Source organism: Glossina fuscipes, unplaced genomic scaffold (genome assembly GCF_014805625.2).
Source record: "Glossina fuscipes isolate IAEA_lab_2018 unplaced genomic scaffold, Yale_Gfus_2 0, whole genome shotgun sequence".
Lineage (NCBI taxonomy): Eukaryota > Metazoa > Arthropoda > Insecta > Diptera > Glossinidae > Glossina > Glossina fuscipes.
The window spans coordinates 44,020,307-44,032,445 of record NW_023998414.1 but is presented as its reverse complement, the minus strand read 5'-3'; the positions used below and the strand labels follow the sequence as shown (position 1 = coordinate 44,032,445).

Genomic DNA, 12,139 nt, shown 5'->3' with positions numbered 1-12,139 from the left:
GATATATTTTGTTTGTGTAGGCGCCTTACACTTATATGATTTATGAAGTTTCGTGATATGGTTTTAATCTATTTTTGTGTAATACATGATGTTTATTTTTGTTGTCTTTAATTTTAATGTTATCGTTATTCTTAATTTCTACGACTTTATACGGTCCTAAGTACTTATTCTGTATTTTATGCCCTACTTCATTTCTTACTAATACTAGATTGCCTACTTCTAGTGGAAAATTGTTACTTTTCCTATCGTAATTTATTTTTTGTTTTTCTTTTTTCTTATCTAATAGTAACCTAGCGCGCGCGTATGCTATATCTAATCTATATTTAGTTTCTTTAGCATAGTCGTCTATGTTATAAAGTGGGTCAATGGTTTTGCTGTGATTTGCTAATTGTGTTGGTGGCCTTGCAAATACTAATTCATAAGGACAGTAATTGTGTGTTGTGGAAGGTGTTGTGTTAAAACAATATTGGAAATATTTTACCCAAATATCCCAATCATTCAATTCAGGCGATATATATGAGCAAATGTACTCATTGAACGTTCGGTGGTTGCGTTCCACCGTGCCGAGTGTCTGATGGTGGTGGGCTGTCGATGTTATATTTTCAATTTTGAGGTACTTACATAAATCGTTCATTAGTGCATTCTTGTATTCGGTTCCTTGATCCGTTACAAGTGTTTTCATGGGCCCGTAGTTGAGTATGAAGTTCTCAAAGATTGCCTTTGCTACGGTTTTAGCACTTTTATCTGTGACCGGAATTGTCACTAAATATTTGGTGAGGTCGCAAATTAGTGTTATCGCATATTCATTACCTTTTTCTGTCCTTGGTAATGGGCCTATGGTGTCGACTACAACTGTATCGAAAGCAGTTGCTGGTTTTGGGGTTATGGTCATTGGGGTTTGGGTATGGGTTGTAATTTTGGCTTTTTGGCATAGCGAACATTCTTTGACATACTTGGCTATTGTTTTTGTCATTTGCGGCCAGTAATAGTACCTTCGTATTTTCCACAAGGTACGTGTGATTCCAGTGTGACCCCCTTCTATTGGGTCATTGTGGTATTTTTGTGAAATGGTTTCGATTGCGGGCTTATTGTTTTTGTTTATAATTGTCACCTCTTGGAGTAGCGCTACTCTTATATTTTTTAATATCTTATTGCCCATTATTTTAAATTTGTTCTGCGATACGGATTCGAAAATCCTCTCGCTTGGTGACACTTTGAATTTCGACAATTTTGTTATACCGGCTTGTGTTTCAAGCCTTTGGAAAAACTGACCTAAGTCGAGTTTTGCATTGGTATAAATGTCGTTTATTACGAATTTGGCAATTATTTTCCTCCCATGTTTCATGCAACATTTATCGGAGTCAAATTTTAATTGCACAAATTTCCGCACGTCATTATTATTAATGACTTTATAAACTTTGGGCGCCGCATTCTTATGTTCGCTTACATGTCGCTTTTCTGTGCCGATATCTTTCTGCCGCGTTGCAGATCTTGTTACTACCGTATATAATTTACTGTTTATTTCTTTCAGATCTTTAATTGTTATGCGGGATAGGGCGTCCGCTACGTAATTATCTCTCCCCTTGATTCGTATGTTTCCTTTCTAGTTGTTTTTTTTTTTTGTGTGTGTGGCACAAAGAATTTAATCTTTTGTGGAACAAAGAATTTAATCATCTTCAAATCTAAGTGAATAGATTCGAGCGATTTAGTAGTTCCTGGATGATTGCCAATTATTTTCAAATATTAAAACCATGCATAGTTTGATGTATTGACCTTTGGATGCTGTGCCTGCTTGAGTTGTCGTCTGTACCTTCTTTCCGAAACTTGTTCTTGGAAATCTACTGTCTCCACATCGTCCACTGATGAGAGAGGGTGGGCTTGTTCATAATATATCGGCGTGAAGGATGATTGCCCGTTGCCGGGTTCTGGGATATCGGTGTCTTGCGGGGGAGGGGGGTCTATTGCGGGCGAGGGCTCATGTGGCCTGTGTGTTTATTTGGAGGGGTTGCTCTAGACAGTTAGTGTCTCATTGGCCTGCTTTGAATATATTTTTTTTTTCTAGCCCCCCATAATAATGCAAAATTTGTAAAATAAATAGAAAAGATTAGTTTTCTTTCGTCCTTTTTCTCAATACACGGAGATATTTAAAGTAATCTGCTTAATGTTTTCTCCTTTTTATTTTGTTATGTTGTAGTGTTTATATTAACGACGTTTCTGTGTGTAAATTTTTATAAAATATAGTCCTATTCTGACTCTTAAATTAGACGCTCTATATATGTATATATATAAAAAAAAAATTTGTTTAAAAGCACTGTTTTACACTTAAATAGTATTGGAATAATTAAAAAAGTATTAAAAATTAACTTTAAATTTGTTTATAAAAAGTTATATATGTATATATATGCACTGTTAATTTATTATCCTTAAATAATATAATATAATATAATATAATATAATTAATTATAAGGTATTTGCATCTCTGCTATATTTGCTAGAGTATACTTGCGGTTGATGTATTGTTGATCCCTCGTGGTTACTTTCGGCGGCTCTGGCTATTGTTGAGCTGGCAGCTTCTTCCAATTGTGGAGTTTCTTGGATTTGAAGTTTCATTATTGTTGTTACCGCTTTGTTGTTGTTCATCAGTCGTGTTTTTAATTTCTATTATTTTTGATTTCTCGTATTTGTTTAATATTTAATTGCATATCTATGCATTACCACAATGCACCTCTGGCCACTTTAGGTTTTTTTTTTTTTCAGTTAATGTGAATTTGGAATTTATTGGCTTTCTTTTCCATGTAAGTGTTTCAAAAATGTATTTCACTTTTCCTTTTGTTATTTATGTTTCAAAATCTGATATTATTGAGTTTAATCTAGATTTTGTATTAAGCTCTTGCAATTTTTATTCATATGTTTTTTCACAACTGGACTAATTCCGTTAAACACGAAATTTCCTTTTTTTTTTTGTGTTTTATTATATATGTGTTTTTTGTTTTTTAAAGTTCCTGCAATTTTCACAATATATATATAGATTGTTTTTTTTTTTTTAAATAGTTTCTTTTTATCCTTTCTTTTTTTTTTTGTTTTTAAATTCCGTTTCCTTTGACAAGGCCTCCACAAATTAATTTTTTTTTTTTTTAAAAATTTCACCATGTAAAGTTTTTTTTCCTAGGATAATCTAGGACGCCAGTGAAAAAAAAATAAAAATTTCACCGACGTCCTGTCACGGTCGCCATGTAGTGAAAACACTCAAATTTAATATTCTTTAAGTCTTTATTACGAATTTGGTTCTGACCATCACTGAGGTATGGTCAGTATCTTATATAACTAATAATTGTAATGCTAACTTAGCATAATAATACAATTAACTAGTTACGACTAAATTAGGCTAACTTAACTAGGTTACGTGTCGCAATTGAAATGAGAATGTAAACTTAGCAATAGTTAATAAAATTGGAACATAGCGATAATTTGTGTAAAGCGGTAGAGAGCGACAGCCCGATAATGCTACAATATATATATTCGATATTATTTTCAATTGCTTCCATCCGTGCAGTCGATGAATAGTGCGCGCAAGCGTCACCGTCAAAAACAACTGTCACCATAAGTGTTGATACATTTTGTCGTTATCCATTAAATCCACTGTTTTCATCTTTCACTGAAGGATCCAAACGAGCTATTCTTTTAATCTCTTGTTTACTGTTCTGTTTCGAAACCAAACAATCCCAGCGCGAATATCATCATTCGGTCTTTTTATTTGCTTATTTCAGTAGCAGTTTTTGATAAAGCATGCTGTATACTAAAAGGCTCTTGGATCAGCAATCATTAAGACTGTAAGTACATTTCAATTTTTAACCATTGATTTTGCGCATAACAAAAAAGATTACCTTTCTATTGCACAAAAAGTGTTTGCTTACCGAAGGAAAAAAAAAAAAAACAAGGGCCGGTTTACTGTTCTCGTTATTTAGCACGTTCGATATCAAATTTGCCACTTGTGGTGATGGTTCTCGTTAATAAAAATTGAGTTGACGTTGAGTCATTAATCAAAGATAGTGAAGCAACAAAAGGTCACAATAATAAAAATATTCCGTAACAAAGATGTAATGGAACTCACTTTATTTTTTGTAAGAAACTCGAATTTGCACTGTACAAATTTATTAACTGGTTTCATATCTGCCAACATTTTGCAAGTCTACCGACTATTTTACATCCTAAGTATATTTTAACAGAGCTACCATCAATCTTAGTATTATTATTAATTTAAATACAATATGTATGCAACCACGTACAAATGATTGTTTGTATATATTATATTTAACGTAAGTTATTTAGGACGCATCACGTGAATATGTACTAATGAAAGAGTTCGTCTCACCCATATAGAGGAGCAAATAGTGAAGGCAATCGGGCGAGAGTCAGGCAATTAAAGGCCTGAAAACTGCTAAAGTATTCGAGGTTGTAACGGAAGATATACAGGAATCGGTGAGTAAACCAATGGGAGTATCAAGCAGGTCGGAAAGTGAGGCTGCTTTAAAAAATCACTTTCAAAACGCATTGCAACTGCGATGCAAATACACACGAGCTTCCCTACATAATCGAAAATTTTCGATAACAGGAAACTACTGCTTTGCATAAGTTCATCCGCACTCGAAGACCAGGATATTTACATGAGAAAATACTATTTGCAAGATCGGAACGGACGATGAATTTAATTCTGTCTGACCATAAGTATCCATCTATTAAGGCTAGTTTCAGTAGGTTAAAGCGACCATCAAAGCCGTCCATAATTTGTAAAAAAAAGGCTAATTTAGCTCTCATCTTTTACGCCTCTCTTAGTTATTAATGCATTGAAATGGAAAATTTGAGGAGAAATATTAACGATATTAGTTCCCGATTAGTCTCTTCGCGATAATCAATTGTCTCTTAAAAAAACCTGGCGATAATCGTCTGTTTACATGATTACCCTTCATATGTTTTTGTTTACATTTCCTATAAAAAAATATGGTAGTGCGGTGGGCCATTATGTTGACCACTTGGAAATTTTTAAATAAAGAACAAATTAAGGGATAACGTAACTTGAAAACAATTTAATTTTGCATTATACATGGCTTTTGTCTTTCGACATTTATTTTAAAAAACTAAAGAGAAAATAATAGTCATCCAGCAGGATACAATCAGCAAGAAAAGTATACTAACGTAAATAAAAGTAAAATTATATAAAACTTAACTTTCTTTACAACGGATTAGACGCTGTTATTAGGATTCTGCAAACTTTTTATTAACAGACGAGAAATCGTAGCACTGTGATAAATACATAACCATTAATAAAAATGCGAATTAGAAGGATTTACAATTAATTCTCTATTATACTCAAGTGTATGTACTAAATTTTCTGATTTTTGCATTCATTATCTCTCTTACTTATAAGTGATGATTATACAACTCAATTTATTAACGAGAATCGTCTCCTCTCCTCATTATCAAAACGCTTATATATGTTTATTTCTTACTGATGTTTTCCATACACAAGTATAGAATCGCGGTTTAAATTCTATTGCTCAGATTGTTATATTACATAGTTTCGAATATATTATATGAATCTCGTGCTTAGGAGTTTTATTTTATCAATTGCCAACTCTGATTTATTTTGATTACAACATGCTTTTTTATATATATACCAAAGCTGACTGCTTCAAAATTTTTAGTTATTAATTACATTGTCCGCATTTCGTGGCATTTGTGACTCAGGTCGGGTAATTTGTTGAAATCTTATTCATATTATAAAGAAAAAAATTAAGATTTGTAAGGTTTGTCTTCCAGGATGTAAGAATTATAAGTTTACTATAATAATAGTCTCTTTCTTTAATGTATTGTCGTAGATGCCAGGCGTTGAAACAATAAAATCATGGGCTGATGAGGTTGAATTTGACTTTGGCAATTTACCTCCGCCTACGGAAGACTTTGAGAATGGTTTCAAGTATGTAACTGAATATAAGTACAACAAGGACGATAAAAAGGTGAAAGTGGTACGAACGTACAAGATATCCAAACAGGTTGTGCCCAAAACCGTAGCTAAACGCCGCACCTGGACGAAGTTTGGTGAATCTAAAAACGACAAACCTGGCCCTAATTCGCAGACCACCATGGTGGCTGAAGAAATATTCATGCAATTTCTTAATATTAAAGAAGAGGAGAAAACGGCTGATCCTTTGTTGGATCCTACGAAAAATATAGCGAAATGTCGTATTTGTAACGGTGAACATTGGTCTGTAAATTGTCCATACAAAGGTACAGCCATGGACACTAATTTAATGGAGAAGAAAGCGTCAGCGGCAGCAGCTGCTGCTACCGAAGCTCCTAAGCCGGGAAAATATGTACCGCCCTTTCTTAAGGATAATCAGAAATCTGGCATGGGTATGCGCGGGCGTGATGACACTGCAGCTATACGTATATCTAATTTGTCTGAGTCAATGACTGAGCAAGATCTCGAGGAACTAATTAAACGTATTGGTCAACATACGAAAATGTACTTAGCACGTGACAAAAATACTGGAATATGCAAGGGCTTTGCCTATGTACACTTTAGGCATCGTCAAGATGCCGCGGCCGCTATAGAAATTCTTAACGGTCATGGGTACGACCATTTGATTCTAAGCGCTGAATGGTCAAAGCCTCAGAACAATTGATGTAAAAGTGAGCTATTTTAATAAAATAAATATAGAAATTATTGAAAACAGCCCGCTTTTTTAATAACCTAACTTCCAATTTAATGGCAGTTTGATGTTTCACTTGCGTATGTAATTCTTAAAGCTGGAAATTGTTTTTACATTTTAATTAATCCAAAATGATTTTCTAAATATATATAGAGTACTGGTACAAACATTCATATTTAAGTATTATCTTCGTGTCTCGAAAAATTTTGTATTTAATTTTTTATGCCTTCCATGAAATTGGCCGTAGTTTTAATATATATGTTCCTCAGTTCAAATTTTTTTAAAGGAACAATGGGAGGAGAGGGAACAGAAAAATAGAAATAAAAACTACAACTTCAGTCTAAATTCATGTTTGCATGTATTATCTGTTCTTTTAGCGTAATGATAGCTGCTTGTTCCAAATTGTTTACAACAAATCAGGGCTAATCGTTATATTCTTATGAAATTGTAGCTTGAGAAAGCGCAATGAAACTTCACTTATATACCTAAGTCTTAGACAGAAATTAATTGATTCATTTATAACATTTAATTTAAATTATTTATATTTACATATATATATATATTACTATAGCTATAAAATTCATAAAATTAACAAATTAATTTCTCCTCCACTACATAGGAATTTAAACAATGTTTCGCTATATCAGCTGGTAGGTACAAACAGACTTCTAAAACTTTGGCTGCTTCGAAGTGGTACTAAATAGTTTTGTTGCGCAAATGTTGCTAGCGAAATGTATTCAATGTTTTTGTTGGGCTTCATTTATTTACGTATTGCTGGTATTGTTAATGTAAACTTTTGTTTTACGGTGGGAGTTTGCCAGTAAAAGAGAGCAAGAAGTAAAGACCAAAACACTTTTTTAACAATTATTTCATTCGACATCGACTTGTGTTCTGAGTAGTGCGTGTTTTGTTTTTCGTCTGTGATTTTTTTAATTGTTTTCGGTGTCTTTTTGTGTGTTACTCGTGTGTTTTCTGTGCTTTTGCTGCAACTGATTGTCGCAGATACGATATTTGCTTTCGGTTTTTGTAAATATAATAAAAAAATCAAAAAAACAAAAAACATAAAAGAAAAATAAAATATTGAAAACAATTGTCATTATCCTCAGCAGTTCCCAAAACTTTTCAAGTGAGTGGTTATTTACCAATTTGCTAAATAATAGACAACCGTAAGGCATAATGGCCCCGGGGCCGCCTGATAAAAACTCAAATAGATTTCATCTATTAGCAGACGTATCCCCCAAAGAAAAAAAATTAAAAATTCCGACTTTCCGGTGTTGCCAACCAGTAGCATCGTTCCTATCGACAAAAAATATGTTGTGATTTCTCCAACTGATCCCTCCATAACTGTGCTAACTGAAGTCTTCCTCCACATTCTGAAAACTGTACGCGTAGCTTCTGCTTAAATTGCAACGATCAACACTCGGCGTTAGATAAACAATGCCCGCGTTTTATACAAATGCGTGAAATTCCAAAAATCAAAACAGAAAATTATTGTAGCATGGGTGAAGCGCGACGCAAATACCGGGAAATTAATCCATCTGGAACCCAGAGAATTAGCAAAAGCAATACCTACGCTGTTGGCGCCTCGCAAAACATACCTAATAAGCCTTTAATTCCAACTCCTTCCAATGAAAAACCTGTTCTACCATCAACCAAAAATTACATTGCCAAATCAATTCCATCGCCCGCCAAAGATAATATTGGTAAAATTAAAACAACAAACATATGCCAAAATCTAATAAACTAAATCCCCCAGAATCATCAGTTCTCAACTCTACTCAACAAATTACAAGCTGTAATGAATCCAATCTTCCATCCCTCAATCAACCTTCAATTTCAAATCATTCACGTGTGCCCACTCGTTGCACTTCAAATATACGCAAACACCTAAGTACAGATTATTCTGCTGGTAAGAACAAATTATTCACGCAAAATTCTTATAGTGACATTTTCGACGGAGACGCTGACATGTCAACTTAACCTACTTTCAACTCCATGTCACTACAATTAAATAAAGTTTTCAAAATTCTACAATGGAACATTAAGGGACTTCTTAATAATTTTGATGAACTCCGTACAATAGTAAGTGATTTCAGTCCAACCTTTATATCGCTTCAAGAAACCCATTGTAGAACCTCTTCTAATCCTATTCCACCCAAATCATATACTGGATATTTCACCAATGCTGATCAAAATTTATATTCCACACAAACGCATAAATTTAAGCTCTAATATACAAGCCATAGCGATACAAATAATAATAATTTTAATAATAATTAATTAATTAATTAATAATAATTTAGAGTGCTTTCGCTCTATATTCCACCTTCGCAATCATTTTTTCAGCAAGAACTCTACAATTTATTCTCCGTGGTGCGAGTACTCCTCTGGCAGCTTTTTCAGTGCTTTCATCGAAAATAAAAGGACTCCAATTACTCTTTCAAATTGTATTGACAGATGTGCCACCTTCCTAGAAAATTGCATATCTACCTTAGAACTTGAAAGTTGTCTCTCCAAATCGAAGGGGAGAACACCTGGTGTAGATCACATCCCTTACCAAATGATCAGTGCGCTGTCTAATTTAAGTAAAAAGAAATTGCTGGACCTATATAATACGGTATTTTTGGCTGGCCATACATGTGGAAACTGGCAGCAGTTGTTCCAATTCTAAAGTCTAAAAAAGTCTCCATCGCATCGGATTATGGCATCTAGATTATCTCGGTTTCTTGAGTCCAACAACCTGATAACAAAGCAACAAGTTGGTTTCAAGCGGGGTAGAGGGTGCATCGACGCTCTGTTACATATTGATTATTTCACAAGCAAAGCAATTTCCGAACGATATCACGTAACAATTCTCTCAATTGATTTCGAAAAAGCATTTAACAGAGTTGGTCTTCATATTATTTTAAGACTCTTGAAATCGTGGAATGTTGGACAGAAATTCTTCAACTACATCAAATCATTCATGTCGCATCGGCGGTTCAAAGTTAGAATTAACAATTATCTTTCTGATCCCTTTCCGCTAAACAATGGCATTCCGCAAGGATCTCCTCTCTCTGTCATGCTTTTCCAAATCGCCTTCAACGAAATTAGCAAAATTCTTTGCCGTATACCAAGAGTGGAACATTGTCTCTACGCGGACGATGTATACATTTTTACAAAAGAAATAGACAACACGAAAGCAATCAACATCCTCGAATCTATTGGACGAAAGATCTCTGCATTGGCAAACTCGTCAAGGGCTAAAATTTCCATACAAAAATCTAAAAAAATGCACATTTGTCGAAAGCAGATTTGCGATGCAGGAAATCTATTGATGCATATTAATGCCTTACCAGTACTAAACGTGCAGACGCTGCATATTCTCGGGCTAACTTTTTCCAACAAACATCGTTGGAAAGCACACTGTCTTCGGTTAAAAAATTTTATTTTAACAACGGTGAATTTCATACAGTATGTTGCTTGGAGAAGCAATGCGCATATTAACACTATTGCTTATCTTACCAAAATGTTTGTGTTAAGCAAGATTGACTAGGCTTTGATAATTTATGGCAATAGCTGCAAATCTAATATCAACATCCTTAAACCGGTCTACCACCAAGCCGTCAGAACAAGTTGTTACGCTTTTCGGACGAGGCCCATAAATAATATTATAATTGAAACTGGTATCCCAACTTTAGAAAATAGACTATATGAGTTAAAAGCTAAAATAGTCCCCAAGTTTCTTAATTCAAACAAATCTATTCTCGGTGAGGACGTGAGAAAGATTATTATTGCGAAGAAAATTCAAAATGTCACCATCTTCAATTGGCCATTGTTTGTACGTCGCAAAGGAATTAAATATTCCCTTAAAAATTTTCCGCTCTTTTGGTGTTAAACCTCCATGGATTTTGGAAGATTGCGCTTTTGACATCTCGCTGTCTATGCCGAAAAAAGAAGATACTCCAAATTACGTCTTCAGGAATCTAATAGCTGAAAAAACTCAGGTATTGGAGAGTACTGGTTGGAATCTTTTATACACAGACGGCTCAAAATCTTTTGGCCTGCCTCCTGCTTGTGCCGTGGTAGATGCTACAGGACAGGTTCTCCTCAATCACATTTTTCACGAAAGTACTTCAACTTTCACAACCGAAGCCAGAGCTATCCTTTAAGCTGCGAATCTTGCCCATAAAAGCAAACTCAAAACCGTCATTGTTATCGACAGTTTGTCTGTGTTACAAGCTATTCGGAACCCTTCGAATTCGAGATGGAGCACCATCAACAAATTAAGGAATATAATTACTACACCCGATGGAAAAATTAAAATGTTATGGGTACCAACTCACATCGGTTTATTGGGAAATGAGCAGGTTGATCGAGCGGCAAAGTATGCTGCTTCTGCTCCTCTATTTATGGATGATGTCATGGAAAAGTTGGATCTTCAAAGATACATTGGGAGAAGCGTTAAAGTGAAAATTGCAGAAGGAAATTTACAATACCATCGTCAACACTACTCTTCCATTAACCCTCAATTAATTCCACCTTTATATCCAACAAACGTTGAGAAAACCAAGATCCAAACATTTTCGAGAATTCGCCTTGGTCATACTATCGCAACTCACCAATGAATCTTGAAGAAGTCTTCCTTCCCAATCTGCTGTTGTGGACAAACTCTAACTATAAAGCACATTCTCTGCAACTGCCTTAAGTTTTCCTTGGCTAAAAGTATTGCACTTGGAACGACTAACCCTTTGGACATTATAAAATCAGCTTCAGAACCGAATATAAATTCTATATATTACTTTACCAATACTACTAAGCTCATTATCTAATGTACATTTATTTATATTAGAGCCGATAGCCTGTGCTGCCAGTGCTCAATGTCTTTTTTTTTTAGTCTAAGAATTTATTTCATTAGCCTAAAATTATAATGATGATAATAATAATAACAATTATTTACATGAATATAAATCTAAATGATATTTAGATTTTTCATCTAACAGCGTATTCATAAGATAAATAAATATTACTTTCAAAAAGACAAAATTTTAAATAACATTTGCATACCGCCGCATGTAACGATTCTCAGGAATTATAAATTCGTATATATGAAAAAGGTTTAATTGTGAATATTTTGTAATGAAGTTTGAGAAAACAAATTAACGATACGGAATTTGGACTATGTAGCTTTTTTTTGTAGAAAGCAAGCTTTTCTATGACGACAAAAGCCTAATTTGTAGTGCAGGCAATTGAGAAATAATGAAAGAAAATAGTTTAATTGTTAAACAATTCTTAAAATTCTTAAAAGAATCAAGTATAGTTATAAGTATGTTTTATATTAAATGAAATAATATAAATATCAAATTATGAAATTAATGAAATTAAATGAGAGTCAAGCTTATAAGAAAGTGTGTAAAGTGTTAATTAGAGAGACGAAGGCTAAGAACACT

The 12,139-nt window shown here is 33.9% G+C and overlaps 1 protein-coding gene across 2 annotated transcripts; it reads left to right on the top strand.

Moving 5' to 3' along the window:
• The first annotated feature begins 5,702 nt into the window (after positions 1–5,702).
• Positions 5,703–6,731, top strand: LOC119639862 (eukaryotic translation initiation factor 3 subunit G-1). 2 transcript variants are annotated; one of them, XM_038037556.1, is made up of 2 exons: positions 5,703–5,799; positions 5,877–6,731. In XM_038037556.1, exon 2 carries the CDS (start codon positions 5,877–5,879, stop codon positions 6,681–6,683), a length of 807 nt encoding a protein of 268 aa, XP_037893484.1. In that variant the 5' UTR covers positions 5,703–5,799; the 3' UTR covers positions 6,684–6,731. The 2 variants fall into 2 exon arrangements, with proteins under 2 accessions (XP_037893484.1, XP_037893475.1); XM_038037547.1 differs by having other exon boundaries at positions 5,703–5,804.
• Positions 6,732–12,139: the final 5,408 nt, after the last annotated feature.